We start from the raw sequence: 22,422 nt of genomic DNA on the forward strand, positions 1-22,422 counted from the left end.
TTGATGTTGGGTAGGTAGCAACACATGTCAAGTTAATGTTGGGTAGGTAGCAACACACATGCCAAGTTGATGTTGCAGGCAACACATGTCAAGTTGATGTTGGGTAACACATGTCAAGTATGTTGGGTGGTAGCAACACATGTCAAGTTAATGTTGGGTAGGTAGGTAGCAACACATGCCAAGTTAATGTTGGTAGGTAGGTTAATGTTGCAGGCAGCAACACACAGGTAGCAACACATGCCAAGTTAATGTTGGGTAGGTGCCAACACATGTCAAGTTAATGTTGGGTAGGTAGCAACACATGCCAAGTTGATGTTGGGTAGGTACCAACACATGTCAAGTTAATGTTGGGTAGGTAGCAACACATGCCAAGTTGATGTTGGGTAGGTAGTCAAGTTAATGTTGCCAAGTTAATAAGTTGGGTAGGTAGCAACACATGCCAAGTTAATATTGGGTAGGTACCAACACATGTCAAGTTAATGTTGGGTAGGTAGCAACACATGCCAAGTTGTTGGGTAGGTAGCAACACATGCCAAGTTAATATTGGGTAGGTGCCAACACATGTCAAGTTAATGTTGGGTAGGTACCAACACATGCCAAGTTAATGTTGCGTGCGTGTGTGCGTGTGTGTGATATGTTGGATGGGCACTTGACATAGTATGTATATTGCCTGGTTGACACTGGCCAGGAATGTGTTTGTAATGTCCAGTGGGTCTCTAGTGCATGACGAGTTGTCATGTGAATTAGATACTTTATTATAGTATATGTGCATATTGGTTGGGTCGTTAGCCATTGTGAATTGCTATTTTTTGGTGGGTACCTATGTTGTGTGTATACTGATCACAATGCACTTACCATACAGAAAATGGGTGCACATATATATCTCATGCTAGGTGGGTTCATGTACAAGGTGTGTTTGTGCCGTCGTTCTGACGTGTGTCTCAATTTTGTAAGTACATATTCACAAGTGCATATGCATCAAACGAATCACCTGATCTGATGAAATCTGAATCTTGGGTGATTCTAATTTGCCTCTCATTTTAAGGACCATCTTTATAGTTTGCCTCTTTTTAAACTAACATGTTCAACTTATCAATCTATTGCAAATGCATATTTCATCTGATTGGCTGAGGTCGAAGTACCGATCCATATCAGCGCTAGATGTGTTACATGTCCTTAAGCGTGCTCATTGTCAAGGGTTCCAAATGTCATGCATATTGATGACGTGAACAGTTATTTGAACATTGGATTCGAAAAAAAATCTAATTGCTTATTGGCCAACTAGCCCAGACTTGCTCACATTCTTGATCATGTTGGTGTTTGATCGGTTACTAGCAATGTGCTTACTGGGTGGAAAATGTCCCTATTGAAAATTAGAGATCACCTGCACCGAAAGACCATACGGGTTATGCCATGGCGCGTTCCTAGTTCTCCTGTGATACACTTTCAACGTACCCTGTTGAACCATAGTCTGTTAAAGATGAAACTGAAAAGATGGTGACCTGAAGTCTGATTAAATATCTTTATTCTTGTCTATCCATGGGTGCAAGGATGGGGTAATTTGTAGATGGAAATGTACTATTAAAATTGCAGAATACTTTGAAATATTGATCTGAAATTCAGTTATGTTCAAATAGCTGACAATTAGGCTTTTTACCTTACAGGTGTTCCACGTTTGACGTGGTTAAATGCAGATGTTTACGTTTACAAATGGACCTTTTAGCATAAGCAAGCCGCTGACTCAAAAATAGATTTTCACCATATAAGTCTAATGTTGTATGCATTTGGTGTTGTCCTTAAGTCTGGGTGTCATTCACATTGGCATTTTGAATCCTTTTATATGACCTCGATACTAAAGATTCCCTTATCATACCTTGACCTTTGTGTCAGTACTCAATATGTACCTTACCATTTGACGTATATGTGCTTTTCTGTACACTGGAATTTTTAACATCGTTGACAACCCTTATAATATTGTAACAAGTCAGTAGCTATTTCTATTACAATTTGTAAATGAAAACGTAAATTTATAACTGTTATGTCCATCCATATACATGATGTGGTGTGAAGTTTTACACACTGAGATGTTACCCTGGCACTAACGGAACAATTGGAGTTTGTGTTAACAACCCCGTAAGAACATGTACTTCTTGCCTGATGACACCAACTGTACATGTTGTACGTTGATGTACGTGTTGATATACCACTGTAGTGGTACCCACTAGCACCATGCCGGCCATACCATTCCCACCTATCTGATGAACATGTTGAAGGTTTACTACCCTAGGTGTAGTGGTAATGAGTGTCAGCTGTTGTGGCTTTCGCTGATTTTACTAATGTTCCAACACTATTACAAGGAATGGCTCACTAAGAATCACATCGTATATGTCTTGATATGTCGAAAGTAAGAATATGAGAGTATAACAGGTGAAATATGAACTACGTCTCAGGTATTAGACATTTAACCATGGAATCCTTCTGATTGGTAAAACCACGAGCACGGTCAATGTCAGCAACATAATGGGAAGAACTGGGATTCGAACCCACAATCCCAAAATTCTGTTTCGCGAAAACGGAACGAGGGTACTGAAACACCTGGACCATCTGTGACCCTGGAACAATCCTCATATTGCATCTCTGCAGTGTACTCAATGGCCTGTTGACTATATTCTTAAATCATCTATATATAACATCATAATGGTCCGCAGGGTACGTGACGCAATATTGTCTGTATGTGTTAATGGGCTTGGGTGATGTTGGATAACCCTTCCTCATGTTGTTTATTGGACATGTTGGATGTCCGGAGAAATATGTTGTGAAACAAATTGGAACAGTTCTTCTCTTCACTGAAATGCATTGCGTGACCGAAATATCCAGTCTTTGAAATCCCCTCACCCCAGAGCATCACATGATGGGCATCTAAGCATTCACGCACACCAGCACATCCCCACATCGACTCACCCTCCCCACCCCCTACTGTACAAGCCCCAAAGGTCCTATTGTGACACTCCCTTCTACAGATATACACGTTCATGCAGCTGCACCTACTTGGATTCAATTTGTTATTGAACCAACAAGTTGATGACGAAGTAAAAGTGCTTTGATGAGCCGTACAACGTGTATATGAATCAAATATAATACTGATGATATACACACGTGCAAGTGGTTTACTCCTGGAATTTGTTTTTATTCATACATAAACTTTTATTACATAATTAGATTAATAAGGTTACCGGTTATGAAACACGCATCTCAAAGCATCAAAATATGCTGTACATTAGCCGCGTGACCTCACATGCGTTCTTTATGGCTAATGTTATTAATGCTTAGTATTGCATGACAAACCTGGCTAAAGAAGCCTTGAAAGATTGTTACTATAAAGCTTGAAATAGTATCGAGTTATCTATCCAATAATCACGGTGACTACCAAAAGGTTTCTTAGAATATGAAGGACTTCTTCTCCAGAGAAAAATCAGTCTGAAACAGATTATATTTGGCGTAAAAGGTAACATAAGAGTTAAAACTAGTTGAATGGATTGTTGAAGATTAATGATAACACCATGTAGGGGTGGGTATAGCAGGGAATTTTCATGTTGCGATATATTGCGATACGAAAGCATGTATTGCGATATGTATTGCAATATATTGCAAGAAGTTATTTTTTAACAAAAAACTACTTATAGTTGAGTTAATGCTTGATTTATAAAGCAAAAACACAACAAAATCACAATGCTTGATTAGGCTTTAATAAAAACTTTTAATCATGACAAAATAAAATTGTAAAAAATGTTTGGCACAAATGAAACAAGGAAATAAAAAACGGAAATATCCGAACATTTTCGAGTGTTACGAAGTTTTCCGATTGCATGTCAAAATACCGGTTTTCGATCAGCGTATCGCAATACGTATCGTTTTCATGTTTGAACCGGTAAATACCGGTAAACCGGTTATATTGCGCAGCCCTAACACTAGGTGTTCGCGACAAAAGATCAGCATGGTCTGTACTAAATTCCCGGCAGCAGTCAGAGTTATGGTCACTTTTCTTAACCCTTGATCCTAGACGTCTCACAGCAGAACCCCCACAATACGTCAGCATGTAAACGAACCTGACAATGAAGTGATGGAACAGAAAATCCAGTTACACATTCAAATCGTTTTAATTTTTCAAACTTAATTCAGAAATTATATTCTAACCGATTTTGGAATGTTGACTCTGTCAACATGTCGTTCTGAAAAGGTTATTGTTTACTGTTATTGTAGAACCACACAGTAAACAGTTTAAAAAGCCATTCACACAATGAATAACTGATTTAATGAATTGAAAATACAGTGATCAAACAGTATCTGAAAAACTCATTTCAGAGGTTAAATTTTGAGGGCTCATATGTTTTGTGGGTGTCGAGAATACGTAAAGAATAATGACATGTTTAGAGTTTGGACTTGTGGTGGGTATTGCTGCTCTTTCCCCTTTACAATGTAACAGCTGTAAGACGAATCATGTACTCATTGCTGTGGGTATTCAGGAAATGACATAAACATAATTCACCAATAATCTACATTAAGTCATTACGATAAGATGTTAAGCAAAGAAAAAGTGAAAGTTTCAAAAAGATACAATTGAGCAAAAAAACAAAAACAAAAAAACAAAAACAAAACAGATACTGTGACTTAACCCGTAAATTACAGAAGCAGTATCAATGATCAAAAGGATCAACAGAATACTTCCATCCTTGCCTAGATAACAGCAAATAAATAAGAAAACAAACTTGTGTAAAGTTTTCAAACATTGCGGTATCAATATATTTTCCCAAAAACCAAATAAAATGATTTAATTGCAGTGTTTGTACAGGTTAATTCAGATAGCCACTGAGATGGATACAGTTACTCTGGAGTAAGATGTCGACCTAAATATTTCCGCGTATAGGACGGTTTTCAGAAATGTATGGCAAAGAATATCAATGAGATTCCATGTCGTTTAAAATTGGTACATATTTTTTTAAACTCGGTTTACGAATTTCGTTTGGATGGTAAAAATAAAAAGATAAAGATAAAGAACATGTTTCTGAAATGTTCTCCTAATTGAATTGTCGGTCTGGTGAAATACAGAAGAAACGAAGCGAAAGAAGAAGTGCTATCGGAATGACAAGTCCAAGCCTTACTTATGGTCCCCTATTGACTTATTTTGAAGGCTTTTTTATTACTAAATTTAGTTAGCAGACACGACAGGAAGAAAAGAAAACCTGTTTAACTGTATTCTGCATCTGCGGATCTTTGGGTTGGCGTGGCAGCAGACCAACGACTTAAAAAACGCTTAAGGACATTACGAACAAAACCTATCTAAAGATACCCCATATTGTCTTACGTTCAGCACTTCGGCCTTGTAGTTTTAGACAAAACAAATCATTTAATACAGATTAGCTTTTCTACAGGACATTGTCAGTGAGAAGCAGTATTTTCTATCTGTGTTTTTGCGAAGGATAAAAATACAAGTGTTCCTGAAACGGTCGGCTATTTCTATATGCATGTTCCCGGCGTCACATCTGTCTAAGCCCGTGGCCCTTTAGGAAAACTCGTTTGCTGGTGAACTGAAGCCTAAATCTGACATGCGTGTTGTCCTAGTGTCTTCATCAATGATTTACAGTGTAGGCAGTGCCCAAACGCGGGCGACCTTCACATGGTAATTGCTGGACGCTGCTGGGACGACATTGTTATTGTCTACAAAGAACGATAACTCGCACAACTTTGAGACGTAGCTCTCCATTTGAATCATACTGACCATTCGGAGGTACTACACGAAGGACGAACGGTTTGGAGACATGTAAACTGGAGTATGAAGTATTTAGGTCCATGTGGATATTATTATCATTGACATATCCAAGAAGTGGAGCTGGACTCCCTCTCCCGACAGGCACTAAGATAGCTGATGCGAGTTAGCAATGCTTGATTAGTCTAGGCACCCCTACAGTTTGCCGCCCGAAATAGAGACGCGAACGTGAAGAGGGCTAGCATCTATAGCAGCTCATCCAGTCGCGGAGATGGAGGCAGCTTGTTCCGTCTTTCATCTAGTCGTCTGCAGTATTGCAGCAAGCTACTGCTGCCCGGTCATGTTAAACCTATCTGTTGAGTTCGGCTATAAATAAATCATATGTCGTCATCCAACCCCGATTAAAACAAGCACGTTTTAAGCTAGTGATAAGATTGCACAGGCAAACGCTAAATAATGAATTAGTGTGGAAGATATGGCCGGTAAGCGGCTTCTCTGTCTATTGGAGTTGGAGACAGCTAAACGCGATAGCTTGCAGGAGTTATGAGGTACACATCTCTCCGACACGGCATAAACACCCACTAATTGTCTCTTATAGAAATACACAGGACCTTAACGTGGATGCTAGCAGCGGGGTTCCTCAAACCCATCGCCACAATCGCATCGGGAAAATATCCACATAATCGCATCAAGACATGAGGAAACTATTTTCCACATCCTCATCAGAAAGTCATTCTTAGTCGAATCAGGAAACTGGTTTACAATAGTGAGTCTTGCTTTCGAATCAGGAAACTCTTTAACACATCCTCATCAGAAAGTCTCACAGTCAAAATTAATCACGAAACTATTTTCCTAAAGACAGTCTCACTTTCCAGTAAAGAAACTATATTCCACAGCCTCACCAGAAAGTAATGCTCACAGCTAAAATCAGCAACCAAATCAGAATGTCAATCTCACTTTTGATTGGGGGAATTATTCTTACAGCCTCAGTAGAGAGTCTTGAAACTATAAATGTAACTGAATTTAGAATATCGTGTCATTCGAATCGGAATGATAATAGAGTCGAGACACTATTGAAAGGAGGATGGTATATATTATTATATATTTATGTAATATATCACTAAAATAAACACAGGACATACATATCTTGCCACTTTCATCCCAGTTACTCGTGTATTCTACTTCTTGTACTGTTCCTCTCTATATGACTCTCCCCTACTCTACCGTTAGTTGTTACCCACTATAAACCTCTATATCTTGTATTGTTGTAGTCCTATCACCATACCCCATTTTCCAATCTTTTATAACTAATATTTACTATAACTAGCAATAACTTCGTGTCTGTACCCCTCGGTCTCCAATGTGATGGGATATAAAGGATACCAATATATTCCCCTCCATAGCACCTTGTACCCGCAATGACCAACATACCCTCCATCCATCTCATTTCTGTCAGTGTACTTCCCACTATAACCCTTTATGTCGTCTATTTTCCAGTATTATGAATATATTCCAATGTCAACTTTTGTCTCACGTTTACTTGTACTATATTTCCCTCTATAACCCCTTCAATAGCCTATACCTGAAAATTAACATGTTAACCCTCTATTTTTCATTTTGTAGTACTAACCTTTCATGTTGCCCATATGTTTGAACTATGAATATATACCCACGTATATATCCCACTATTCCACCCATTTACTTGTATCATCACTATCTACCCCCACTATCTTGGCCCATACCGTATCATTAACATGATCTCAACCGTAGTCTTGCATCTCTCCCCTTTATAATGAATTTTAATATTTTCACTTTTACCGTGTCCCCAATTTGAGCGCTATGAAGATATTCGCCTCTACAACCCTCTATGTCTCCCATTTACAAGTATTCATATATTCCACACCCTGTAAATCTCCAATACCCCTCCATCACCATGTTCCCACTCTAACACTCTGTGTCTCCATGTACTAGCACGATCAATACATTCTCCTTGATAGACCCTAAAACACTTTAACATTTCTTTTCCCCATATCCTAGCTACCATCAACACATATTTCAAACTTTATTTCCGCTATATCTGTATCAATTTATTCCCATTATATACCCTTTATATCGACTATGTCAACATATCACGAAAACCTATTCTTTTCCTATCATATTCCACCATGAATATTTCATGTTCCTATTTTATTCACTATTTGTAAAGTGATTGTGAAGCAATGTCTCTATACGTTGCCAATGGTTAAAAAGCGGCAACTCTGTTCAATTACTTACACTTGTATTGTGAAACATCTGGTTCTGTACCTGAAATACTGTTATGTATTACTGAACAGTAGCTAAAGTTGTCATCTACCCTATCGGTTTGTGAAGTACCCTATCGGTTTGTGAAGTACCCTGTACCCTATCGGTTTGTGAAGTACCCTATCGGTTTGTGAAGTACCCTATCGGTTTGTGAAGTACCCTATCGGTTTGTGAATTGAGTTTTTTTGAATGTCTACCAACATCTTGTAACGCGGGCGCCTGTGTGGGCGCTCTTTATCTGTACCATTGTCTTGTGACTGTGTCCTGCAGACCATTAATCTACGAGTTGAAGTAATTGACTGGTGCAAGGGGTCTTTACTCTGACTTGCATAATGTTATTATTGTGGAACAGCGCTGGGCCATGCGTCGTCCCGGGGTGTCAGTGTACAATTAGCCGGACATTGCTTCATCGACTAGGTCAAAATTATTCTGATACAAATCCATTTTTCTCGACAGGAATCAATATCTTTGTGGCATTTTTCCTGCTGCTCCTTCTGATGGAATCCAGCTTGCCCCCTGCTGCTGCCTCTGTGCCCCTCCTAGGTGAGTCAACAATTTTATCTTTCTCGTCAACTGCATGTGTGTAAAGTTAACAACACTTCCTGTCCTGCGTCAACAACACTTCCTGTCCTGCGTCAACAACACTTCCTGTCCTGCGTCAACAGTTTCAACTGCATATTTGTGTATAGTTTCACAGCACACCTATCCAGTCAACATTTCTTATTTCCTGGAAAATGTCACTATTTGCATACTAGTATGTGTATTGTCACACAACACACCTGTGTTAACTCATTGTGTGAGTAAACAGTACAAATTCTATTTCATATTTCACGAAAAAGTCGCCACCTTCTTTGTGTTGTGTATATGGTTACTGTTCACCTATACCGCTTTGTATTGTGATGGTAAATAGTTTGAAAATTCATATTTCACGAAAAAGTCGCCATCTACTGTGTGTATATGGTTACACAATTCACCTGTATCGCTCTTTATTACCTACCAGGGCGAACATATCGGGGTTCATATTTTTCATACGATGCCCTAGGGTAACATATCACTTAGTCATGGTGGCGTGACGTCATGAACAATGCTATGACGTCACGTGTCTTCTGTGACGTTGCGTTCTACATGCGGCGACGGCGGGTAGACAGCCTATGTTTGAAAGTATATTTGGGTTATTTTCCTCAATTTGACGACTTCGGTAATAAACAGAATATTATATGAGTGCCCATGTCATACTATGTTTACGACACGAGTGCCTAAATATTGGTATTTCCCAAACGAGGGCGAATCCTCTATGTATTGTGATGGGTAATAGTTTCATATTTCACGAAAAGTCGCCATCGACTATGTGTATATGGTTACACAATTCACCTGTACCGTGTTGCGATGGTTAATAGTTTCATATTTCACGAAAAAGTCGCCATCTACTATATGGTTACACTATTCACCTGTTCCGCTTTGTATTGCGATGGTTAATAGTTTCATATTTCACGAAAAGTCGCCATCTACTATGTGTATATGGTTACACAATTCACCTGTTCCGCTTTGTATTGTGATGGTAAACGGTTTCATTTTTTCCGAAATGCCGTCATCTCCACATGTTTGCCTAGTCACCCCGTGGTCTATCATCATCTGCATATGGCAATTTCATTACACAGGCTTGGCCCTTTGTGATGAATCTCTGCGCACACAACATGCTACAGCGATGGTATTGTGACTTAATTGTTTATGAAGGATCTCTCTAAGGATAGGCTTCCATTATCCTTGAATTTGATCATTTTGTATTGCCCATTCAGTTCAATTGAGAACTGTTATTGAAAATTGGTGAATTATTAATAACTTCGCCAGCACCACAGGTCTCCGGTACCTGATTAAACAATAAAAAAGAAGCATTTTTTATTAGTAGTGAAGGTGAACACCATTAGTCTATGAGGGCCGACGTTATAAATAGACCGTGGACATTAGCGATATATATCTATTACAGATGATCTTTACAATGGCAAATGCTCAGTTAGGAGACTGTTTTCCTATTCATGTGTATGGGTCAATGAACACTCTACTGCCATAATTGGAATGTTTGTTTTACCACTCCAGTCAATGTATCAAAAATGACTATCAGTGTATACAGAGTGAGGATATGTGGTTGCTTTTTTAATTTTAATTATTGAGAATTGGAATGTATAACCGACGTGACCACATACACTAGGAGACATCGCCCGCACTTACCGCTGTGACGATTCTAGATCCACTCTCACCGATAAAACAACAGCATGTGAAGACGTTGTTCTTCTACCCGAGGTGACCACGTTCTTCCGCATCCAACTGAAAACCATCTGCCCGTGTTGGAAGGTTTAACAGTGTTACAGCTGAACTAACGATCGGGTTCTTTTCGATTTTGTAAAGTTATTATCATTTTGTTATCCCCACCACACGTCAGCCATGAGAAGGACAAGGTCTTATTGGCATTTAGAACCTTTCCCTGGAGCTGTTTATGCCTTTCCTTGGAAACAAGATTGAAGTAAAGTAATGAAGAGATAGGCTTGGAACGAAAATTACAGAGAAATGTAAGTCTGGGGTTTTACTTATGTAAACAAAAGTATCGAACTTGAGGCTTACATCGATTAATATTTCAACAGATAAATTAGTAAGGTCACGGCATAATGACGAAACATGTTAATTCCAGTGATGAAAAGTTCAATGTCACAATCAAGGTCATTTACATGTAAAATGTCATACACATGTACTCTCATGGAAATTCATTATATCCCACGTCCAAGATCGATTTTGTAATTGTATAAATTTAATCCTTTGACCACGCAACTACTAGTAAATAAAACTGTAGACCTGCAGGCTCTGATAACTCTTGAAATGTAGGCATGTGTAACAATATGAAATAACCAAGATCCGGTCTTTCCCGAAGAAAGATTTGTCGGATTTCTTTCAGTGGAAATGTCAGTATAATCCTTGAACAGCATAGGTGTAATGTGTCTGTTGTATTTGTGTTTAGCTCTTGTTATGTGACGTGTGCCTCAGGGGGTTAAGGTATGCTTTCGTTTGTGGGAAATACAACATGTCATCACTACCAGATATAGTATGACCAGAAATTATTGAGAATTTTAGGAATATGTTTAATTGGATTTCTAGTATAAACAACCTTGACCAGCTATCAAGTGTTTGGTTTCATTCAAGAGAGACAACTCCGTTAATCCTTTTTCATTAGTTTGTGGAGAGTTATCCCCCTTTGTTTACTTGCTAGCAGACACATTTTCAGTGATCCTCAGTATGGATGATTTAGAGAAGAGGAAGTTGATTTTAGAGTATTTTAACAAGGACATCAGATCAGCTAAAGTGATTTCAAGTAGAACAGGCATCCCTTTGTCCTCTGTTTATCGTGTTTTGAAAAATATTGCAAATGGATATGGCATTGAGCACCAGGGAGGCGCAGGTAGGCCCAGAAAATTGACTGTCGGTGACATGAGGCGGCTTGGTATTCTTGTTTCTAAAACAAACGAAGGAGTTTAGAAAACTTAAGGCTGGATATGATTGATAGAGGAACTGTGGCTGTCTGTAAGGAGACTGAGCTGCATGCAATGGGTTGGCAGAAAAGTCGAGGAATTCCATCACCGATCATGAAACCTGAACAAAAGGAGCGAAGGTTGACCTGGTGCTTACAGCACAGAAATTTAAACTGGGACAATGTGATTTACTCAGATGAAAGTTCTGTGTGGCTGTTTCCTAATACACTGAAATTCTGGACCAAACAAACTGAAAAACCTTTGTATCAGCGCCCAAAGTACAGTCCGAAATTTAACGGGGGTGGCATATCTGTGTTAGGGACAATGCCCGTCCGTGTATTTGAAGCGAATATGAACAGTGAGCGCTACACAGATATTCTCGAGGGACATTTACTTCCATCTGCTCACGTGTTCTATGGAAGTTTGGGATTTTCCAGCAGGACAACGACCCAAAACATCGTTCAAAGCATTCACAGGCCTGGTTTCGGAACCAAAATATGACATTATTAGATTGGCCAAGCTATAGCCCTGACCTAAATCCAATAGAAAATGTTTGGGGACTTATGAAGGAAAGTGTCAATAAAGAAAATCTGACAAATATTGCTGAAATGAAAGAAGAGGTGGTCCGATATTGGGACAGCATGGACCACGACTTTCTAACTTCTTTGATCAGTAGTATGCCGCGCCGCATTGAAGCCTGCATTGCTGCCCATGGTGACTTGACAAAATACTAACTGTTCACCTGTCTTTGAATCTGGAGTTATGTTCTGCTAATATTCACATTTAATACGTGAGTAATGAGTGAAAAATTAAAAAATACAATCTTTATATTCTCAATAATTCCTGGTTGTACTGTAAAACACAAATTCATGAGATGTACGTGTTTGTGAATGCAAGTTATGATCGCAGAAAAGTTTCTATCGCTGTTATTTAGGTCAAGGTGGTTTTGAAGTATAAACATCGTATGTGCGTCGACCTTCTAATGACTTCTGGAGATGATTTTTGAAAAAAAGGTCCCTGTTACTTCTTGCGCCGACTGAAAGAACATGGTTTAAATAACTGTTATCATTACTTGAGACAAGCATCCGGGGATGATAACCTGCGATCAATATCTGTCATGTTAGATCAGAAATAGCAAGGTATGAATTTAATTACTATTCAGATATTAGACCATCTTCGGTACTGATTCAAATATTGAATCTCAACGTCTTGATATGCATTGTTAATTCATATATGGCTGATTACAATTGGCTAACGCTTTTTGAAAACGTGACAGCTTTGAAGATGTGTTATGACTCATTCCACTAAAATGTTTCATTTTGATGTTTTCATATTGGTTTAACAAAAGAGTATTTTATCTAAGTCTTCGTTGAAGCAGTGCAATTAAAAAATGAAATTAACATGACAACCTAAAACAGGATTGACAAATGGATTTCGACTTCTTTACCATCACGAGTCGAGCTCCTTGTACTGGTGATAGAGCCTTTTTCAAGCAGCTGATCAGTTGCTAGGAAATGGTTACATAGCTCAGACTGTATATACACAGAGATTAACCAAACCGTCATCCAGGGTGGAACATTGTGACACGGGATGAAGGCTGGTACACCACATTATCGGTGTTTGACAAGTAACATCCTCCAATATCCTCCTATTCTCTCAAGTATCGCCGAGTCCTTGGCAGTGACTTATGCAAGGTTATTAAATTTGCATATGTCTCACAGGCAGCTGCAGTGGTGGGTTCATACTGTACAACACATGCTGTATTTTGTATACGTTGTATGGTGTATTCGAAGTTCCCAGCAAAACTAATCCAGGTCCAGATTCAATAGTCCGAAATTGTTTCAGAGCGCCCTGCTCTAGGTTGGGAAGACCTTATGGCAGCATGCTACGCCATCTTGCCGAGTGTTTGCTGTTTTGTCAACAATATCAGTGTTCCCTCGGGCCCCATGGTGGACTGCTTTCTCCAGTGATGAGTCACTTTTTATATTGACAATGCCGATAAAAGTGCAATTGTGTTTAACAAAGGATTTGGAGTTAGGTTGTTCAAATGTATCAAAATTGGCCTTTTAGCGATACTAAGTGCATGTATTATAATGCCGCCAGATTTACATTTGATGCATTCGACACCTGTGTGTATTCGAGTTAAATCAATCTGTGTTGTCTGTAATGTGGTGTTGTTTGTCAATTATTTACGACATCATGTGATGTTTGTCTGTGTCATGGTGGTCCGATAGTCAACTGCTTGAGATGTCTCAACGTCCGGTGTGCTAACACGTCATACATATTATGCTGATTGTTGGCGTCGTGTTCAGCTGCGTCATGTTAAGCTGATTGATGGTGTCATGTTCAGCTGATTGTTGGCGTCATGTTCAGCTGAATGTTGGCGTCATGTTTAGTTGATTGTTGGCGTCATGTTCAGCTGATTGTTGGCGTCATGTTCAGCTGAATGTTGGCGTCATGTTCAGCTGATTGTTGGCGTCATGTTTAGTTGATTGTTGGCGTCATGTTCAGCTGATTGTTGGCGTCATGTTTAGTTGATTGTTGGCGTCATGTTTAGTTGATTGTTGGCGTCATGTTCAGCTGATTGTTGGCGTCATGTTCAGCTGATTGTTGGCGTCATGTTTAGTTGATTGTTGGCGTCATGTTCAGCTGATTGTTGGCGTCATGTTTAGTTGATTGTTGGCGTCATGTTCAGCTGAATGTTGGCGTCATGTTCAGCTGATTGTTGGCGTCATGTTCAGCTGATTGTTGGCGTCATGTTTAGTTGATTGTTGGCGTCATGTTCAGCTGATTGTTGGCGTCATGTTCAGCTGATTGTTGGCGTCATGTTTAGTTGATTGTTGGCATCATGTTCAGCTGAATGTTGGCGTCATGTTCAGTTGATTGTTGGCGTCATGTTTAGTTGATTGTTGGCGTCATGTTCAGCTGATTGTTGGCGTCATGCTCAGTTGATTGTTGGCGTCATGTTCAGTTGATTGTTGGCGTCATGTTCAGTTGATTGTTGGCGTCATGTTCAGTTGATTGTTGGTGTCATGTTTAGTTGATTGTTGGCGTCATGTTCAGCTGAATGTTGGCGTCATGTTCAGCTGATTGTTGGCGTCATGTTCAGCTGAGTGTTGGCGTCATGCTTAGTTGATTGTTGGCGTCATGTTTAGCTGATTGTTGGCGTCATGTTTAGTTGATTGTTGGCGTCATGTTTAGTTGATTGTTGGCGTCATGTTCAGCTGAATGTTGGCGTCATGTTCAGCTGATTGTTGGCGTCATGTTCAGCTGATTGTTGGCGTCATGTTTAGTTGATTGTTGGCGTCATGTTCAGCTGATTGTTGGCGTCATGTTCAGCTGATTGTTGGCGTCATGTTCAGCTGATTGTTGGCGTCATGTTCAGCTGATTGTTGGCGTCATGTTTAGTTGATTGTTGGCGTCATGTTCAGCTGAATGTTGGCGTCATGTTCAGCTGAATGTTGGCGTCATGTTCAGTTGATTGTTGGCGTCATGTTTAGTTGATTGTTGGCGTCATGTTCAGCTGATTGTTGGCGTCATGTTTAGTTGATTGTTGGCGTCATGTTCAGCTGAATGTTGGCGTCATGTTCAGCTGAATGTTGGCGTCATGTTCAGTTGATTGTTGGCGTCATGTTTAGTTGATTGTTGGCGTCATGTTCAGCTGATTGTTGGCGTCATGTTTAGTTGATTGTTGGCGTCATGTTTAGTTGAATGTTGGCGTCATGTTCAGCTGATTGTTGGCGTCATGTTCAGCTGATTGTTGGCGTCATGTTTAGTTGATTGTTGGCGTCATGTTCAGCTGATTGTTGGCGTCATGTTCAGCTGATTGTTGGCGTCATGTTCAGCTGAATGTGATCGTGGAGTTGTTCTGTGTCAGCGTCGTGGTGTATCGTCTGTCCCTGTCATGGCATGTTGTCTGTCAACGTAATGGTGTTACAGCACCAGGTATGTTATTTGTCAAGGTCATGCTATGGTGATTGGCAACGTCATGGGATGCTGACAGTCTACATCGAGTTATTCTGTATCAACACCTTGATGTGCTTTTAGACCGCGTTGTATTTAACTGCGCTGGTTTACAGTGCCATGCTGTGCTCTGTTACACCGTGCCATATAGTACTGACGTATGACAATGTCATGCACTATAGTGCTCATAGTTCTCGATGTGCAATATTAATAAAATCTCTTTATTAATAAAAGGCATGTCGGCCAGCACTAGGACATGTCATATAGTTTGAAGACGACAGGAGGACCTATCCTAAGTGCTGTCATTGGGCCTGGTTGCCAGATAAGCGGAAGCATGCGTGGGAGGTCATTTCAGCCAGTGTTACACGCCTTGTCATTCGTCCTGCCTTCTTTTTGTCGTCCTGCCTTCTCTTTAATCATAAAGGTGAAACTTGACACAAGTAATATGAACAAGGTTGTATATTAGCTGATTTGAACACGACCGCCACAGTGGTTTTGTATATTTGAATCATTACCCAGTTTTGAGGGTGACTCCAATCTTATATATCTAACGCTACTACAGTAATAATATTGCAATACGTGCTTATGATCGCATCAATAGCTTCTGTGGAAGTGCTGGGAATCCAGGTCTGGTGTTTAACATGCAGCTGTGGAATCAATACTGGAAATATCACGAGAGCAATATTCAATGATTTAGGCATGTATCACTGAGTTTTCTTTGTGTCGAAGTTAATCGTTTTTATTACGACCCGAAGACAGGTATTTCAATATCTGAATCTATTAGGGTGTAAAAATAAAACAAATATTCAGGTGAGCTACAGAACCAGATAATATTTTCAGATAATCAGGACATAATTGCGGCCGAATTGCTAGGTATTATAAGATTTCATTACAGGTTCAATAGGAAATCTAAGCTTGAGTGAAACATCATTAGCTGCCATGTCACTGCGGACATTTCAACGTGGTTATCAATATTAGCTGTTCGAACCGTTCAGATCATACCCTGCTCGGTAGCGTTGGATATATTATTTTGAAACCCAATAACAGGCTGTGATTCAAAACATGTATATGTAATTGATATGGTAGCCAACAATGTATTCAGACTGACACTATGTATATATCTACTACATTACGATATATGAACAGGTCTGAAACATAATAGGAAGACAGGGTCACTGAAACGACCGCAATTTCCAATAGAGTTACATCCCTTGGGTGTGCCAGGTTCCTGTGATGCTGGGTTTGAATCCCAGTTATTTCACTGTTTATGTATTACCCGCGCCTAAGCGAGTCGTGATTGTATGTAACAGAACACACAAGTAACTTCTTCTTATGAAGTACATCAGGAATTATTTAAGTAGAGCCTCCTGCTAATGAATTTTGGACTGTTAATGTTCTACAGCTTTTGCATTCAAACGGTTTAGATTCCAGAAGAGGGTAGGGAAAGTTACCGCACCAGAACACATATTATGATTCTCATTTCTTTATGAATCAAAAAGTTCTAAACTGTGCCTTTGGTTCTCGGGTGTTTATGTTTTTGTGTGAATGTTGGTGTTAGTAACAACCTGACCTACTGCGCAAATTACGGTGTTTTGCAGCTGAAACTAATAACATCAAGTATCCCACATCATATATGTCTTTTGAGATTTATCTTATAAAATAGAGGCTCCACCTGGTATCAAGCCCCATGTTTCGATCGATTGTGCGGCACCCTACTTGGGTGGGGCTCTATAGCTATAGCAAATCGCAAGTCTTAACTGTATACAAGCATCACCATGATGACAATGTTTGATACACAGGCAACCTCCCCCTGTATGTGTGGCCCTAATTCCCAAATACACATTCATCTATAGCATGGTCTTCATAGTATGCACATGTCCATCACAATGTCCTAATTCACCTTTCCATCCTTTCAACCTAAAATATGGTCTTAATATGCATGAATGCATGATGACATCGTCTCCATACACAGGAACAGTTTTAAACATGACCCTTAGGTGCAGACACACATTCATTTTATAATATGGTCTGGATTCACACACACACACACACACACACACACACACACACACACACACACACACATATATATATATAGGATCTTAATGCGCATGCTTTCAGATGCATGCATATTTGATAAGATTGTCTCATAACGAATGCATGTAGTTTCGTGTACACTTTGTAATGAGAAATCTTGATGTACGATTTTTTGATAACAGGATCTCGACACCTGTTCACTGATGTATCTGATCTCGTGGCCGTAATGTACATCTTTCAGATACACAGACACGCGATAACATGATCATTAAATATGCAGACATCTGCTGGAGTCTGAACTGAGGTTTGTTTAACTGATAGGTTGTGTACTGGCTCTTTGTAACACATTATTGATTTCTTAAATGTGAGATACCAAGAAGAGTAGTGTGCTGGAATTCAAAACACGGTCTACACATCATAACAGGGGTACCTGGTATTATATGTGAAACAATGGTGACACACGGGCTTTTCCTCTGACAAAGGATTACGATTTCCGTGCATACTTATCATATATATGACCAAACCAAACATTCACGTATTGAATACCAATATATGTATCTTCCCTTTTATATAACTATTACTTACATATATCGTAAAGTCTCTGAAACCATAGAAAATAGATTGCACCCTTTGACATTTATTTGAGCATGGGACGGGTTATATTCACACCTGTCGTATTATTACGTCTAAGAAAGGTGAGCTTCAGTGTCTTGCTACTATTTTTCCTCAGGTCAAATTCGTGTAATAGGATAACGTGTCATTGTTTGTCATTGCGCGCTATGTGTGGATACCGATTACCCCCCCAAGAGGAATATTAGGTTGTCCGCCATGACATAACGCGTAACATTATAGCAATGTCGACAGTATTAAAATCATCCTTTTAGTAATGAAAGAGGGGCCATGTCATATTCGTCCTCTATCGAACATATCGTTCCATTGGCATATATAATGCTGAAGAAGGCTAAACGATTCGTGTTGAAAATTATGGAAAACGAAGCTACTAGTTCTGCTGGATTTGGCACCTGCCACCATATCGCTAAAGTAGATAGTAGAGCCGCCTAAGTATGTACTTAGTACAGACCACAGACACCATTTCCGTAGCTCGTCCTCACCAGATTGAGGTTACTCGCTGTAGCTCACCTGAATAACATAAGCATATTCTATTGCCCACTCAACAATCGCATGTTAACAACTACTCGTAGCTCACCTGATCACATGAACGGGCAGGTTTAGTCGTAGTAACATATCAACATATAAACATAAACTTACGAATCCTATGTTAATACGTTTACAACCACGTGTAGCTCACCTGATCACAGGAACGGGTAGTTTTAGCTCTCCTTTACAACACTGCGATAGTCGTAACCTGGCTCTGCCGTGCGTGCATGGGTTTACACACCAGTAAATAGTTAGATTCTCAATACATCTGTCTATACATGTATGTAGATTCTCAATGCACCTGTGTATATGTAGTTTCCCAATACACCTGTATGTATGTAGATTCTCAATACACCTGCATATATATGAAGATTCTCAATACATTTGTATATATGTAGATTCTCAATGGACCTGTATATATGTAGATTCTCAATACACCTGTATATATGTAGATTCTCAATACACCTGTATATATGTAGATTCTCAATGCAGCTGTATATATATAAATTCTCAATACACCTGTATATATGTAGATTCTCAATGCACCTGTATATATATAAATTCTCAATACACCTGTATATATGTAGATTCTCAATACACCTGTATATATGTAGATTCTCAATGCACCTGTATATATATAAATTCTCAATACACCTGTATATATGTAGATTCTCAATGCAGCTGTATATATGTAGATTCTCAAAGCACCTGTATATATTTAGATTCTCAATACACCTGTATATATGTAGATTATCAATGCACATGTATATATGTCGATTATCAATGCACCTGTATATATGTCGATTATCAATGCAACTGTATATATGTAGATTCTCAATACACCTGTATATATGTAGATTATCAATGCACCTGTATATATGTAGATTATCAATGCAACTGTATATATGTAGATTCTCAATACACCTGTATATACGTAGATTCTCAATACACCTGTATATGCGTAGATTATATGAGTAAAGGGATGTATGTTCTCATCACAATCAGTCGATCTTAAATTTTATGTCTTCTCGTTGATTAACTTGACTGAATACATCTGGAATGGAACTTGTGAACATGTGTTTGAATGACCTTGTATATGTTCTAACCGACAATGCTGTTTGTACACAGGTACGTACTACTGTCTAAACATGATCCTCATCACTCTATCATCGTTCCTTAACGCCTTCGTGGTCAACATGGCTTTCTACGGGCCTCGCAGACAGGTGCCGGACATTCTTAGAACGGTAAGTTGTCGGTGTATATTCCGGGGCATTTCTCCCTGTAACTAATTCATATTTGAATGTGACTTGTGGAGTTAATACAAACTGAAAGGATTTTGAGAGTTATCAGCATCCAATTTAGTTGGTGCGCAACTGTTTAATGTGTTACAGAAGCAACATGTGGTAGCTGAAGTGGTTACATGATAGCCGAAGTGGTTTGGTGGGGTTATCGGTACTTTTAACTGATGTGAATTCTCCTTATACGTGTTGGTGATAATGAATTGTAAGTGTTCTGATATATGTACTTGATGTGTACTGTAAGTGTTATTGGTACACGAAACTGATACAGTCTGGTCTTGACACGTGTACTTGATGTGTACTGTAAGTGTTATGGATAAGCGAGCACTAGAGTATGCAATAAGAAGAATATTAGATGTAGTCTAGACTGCAACCAAGGAAATTGATGATGCATGCAAGACTATGGACAGATTATGGACAGAACACAGTATACATCAGTAGTTTGGTGGGTGGAAAGGGGTTGGGTTGTTTGTATGAGAGCATCGAGGTTTAAATATTTTACCGGGAACTGTCTGTAAGAACAAGATAGGTCTTGGATGTATCCACAGGTTATTGTACAGAGAAGGGCTAGTGGTCACCTTAAGATGGTAAAAGATGCTTCCTTGCTTAAAAACCAACAAATACCTGTACGTTTACCTGCATTATTGTGCTCTAGTTTGCAATCAACTGGCTTCTAGAATTTTCCCAAATTGAATCATTAGAAGTGTCCCCTAATTTAGCCTACAGGGGCCCTGGCTGTTTGAATTTGTAGTATCAAGTTCAGCCATCGTATAAGCACGTAATGCTTGTCCAGAAAAGAAACTATTTATCTTGAGTGTAGATAAATATATCCTCTGCTTTCAACTAGACAGATATGTCCTTTTACTTGTAAGAGGTGTCCTCCAGCTTCCAGCCAGATAGATTTGCCCTCAAGTACACAGATAGATATGTCCCATAATGTGCAACCACTGTCTTGCAGTATGGAGCTAAGTTTGGCCCCTAGCCTAGAGAGAGATTAGTCTTCGGGTTAGCTATGAAATAGAGTTGTCCGTTTGTTGGCCTCAAGTCAGTAACTAGTCGATAATTCTTCTGATCTCTATCATAAAGACATCCAGATTAGTTACAATATATTCATTTATACGATGGATTGAATGTAGATAGTGTTTATATTCAGATAAACAGTCGCAGTAAGGAGAATAAACATTATTAGTTCCCAGGAAACTCGATTCACGTATAAATGTATAGACTTACTGGAATTAACAAAACGGCAGTTAACCTTGCTTACTTCCAGGAAGTCCTGGCACTGTATTTTTTGTCTGTAAATTGTATTAGTATATGGTAGGACAGGGGAGTCGTTTTAACCAACACCTGGTGACATCATTGTTCTGTGGTCCATTTCACCATCGTTATTCTTTTTACGCCTACTGGAATCTTTTTGAGCAGATAACTGAAACTGATTATTCTGTGGCGTTGACATCATATACTGGGTATTCGCCGGCGTTGATATTATATACTGGGTATTCCGTGGCGTTGATATTATATACTGGGAAATTTGTGGCGTTGACATCATATACTGGGTATTCTGTGGTGCTGACATTATATACTGGGGTATTCTTTGGCGTTGACATTATATATTATTAGATGATGTTTCAGCGTATGTAGACATAACGTTGCCCAAGTAATTATTTATCACGAAGTTAAGATAATTTATCCTGCTGTCTTTCCTAAAAATATAGGGCGGTGGGGTAGCCTAGTGGTTAAAGCGGCGTAAAACCAAACTCAGTCAGTCAGTCCTAAAAATATAAAAAAGAGATAATGTGACGATCAAAAACCAAATGGACTCTGCAACATATCTCATGTCTCTTATGTCGATTTTTTTTGCAGATTATCTTTAGTTTCTTCGGGAGAATTCTATGCATGGACAATTTAGTGCAGCCGTACTTGGACGCGGCCAAAGCCCGGCGCTTCCAGTCGGCGGACACTCATCCGTTTGTAGGTGTGAACGGTGACAGTACGAACTGGGGCTCGAAGGAGCCTAGCGTCCCTACTGACTTACTTTTACATTCACGACAGTGCTCGAATGATGACGAGTCAGTGCAACAACTGTCCCTTATAGACTATCACCTGTCGGAAGTCATGGAGTTCTTGCGCAACTACCGGGATCGGCTCGCTGACAAAGACCGCAAGGACAAGATCAGCAAGGAGTGGAAGGCAGTGGGGCTGGTCTTTGACAGAATATTTTTCATAATCTACTTAACTACAATAGTCGTCTCCATGTGCGTCCTTCTGCCTATCATCACGCTCAGCCATGTCAACAAATAGTACCCATTGTCACACTTCTCTCACAACCTGAAAATCACAGAAATGCCGTCACAATATCACACAAGCACAGACACACATAAACAAA

At 39.4% G+C, this 22,422-nt stretch overlaps 1 protein-coding gene across 1 annotated transcript in view; it reads left to right on the plus strand.

Annotated features, from left to right (window-relative positions):
• Window positions 1–22,422, plus strand: part of LOC124290221 (neuronal acetylcholine receptor subunit alpha-2-like) — an 80,232-nt gene extending 57,810 nt beyond the window's left edge. The window contains exons 6-8 of the mRNA XM_046726935.1: window positions 8,522–8,608; window positions 19,867–19,982; window positions 21,900–22,422. Of these exons, the coding sequence (XP_046582891.1) occupies window positions 8,522–8,608; window positions 19,867–19,982; window positions 21,900–22,337 (641 nt within the window). The 3' untranslated portion in view covers window positions 22,338–22,422. The remainder of the gene's footprint in view (window positions 1–8,521; window positions 8,609–19,866; window positions 19,983–21,899) is intronic.

Source organism: Haliotis rubra, unplaced genomic scaffold, assembly GCF_003918875.1.
Source record: "Haliotis rubra isolate DU_JTF1 unplaced genomic scaffold, ASM391887v1 Scf46, whole genome shotgun sequence".
Taxonomy (NCBI): Eukaryota; Metazoa; Mollusca; class Gastropoda; order Lepetellida; family Haliotidae; genus Haliotis; species Haliotis rubra.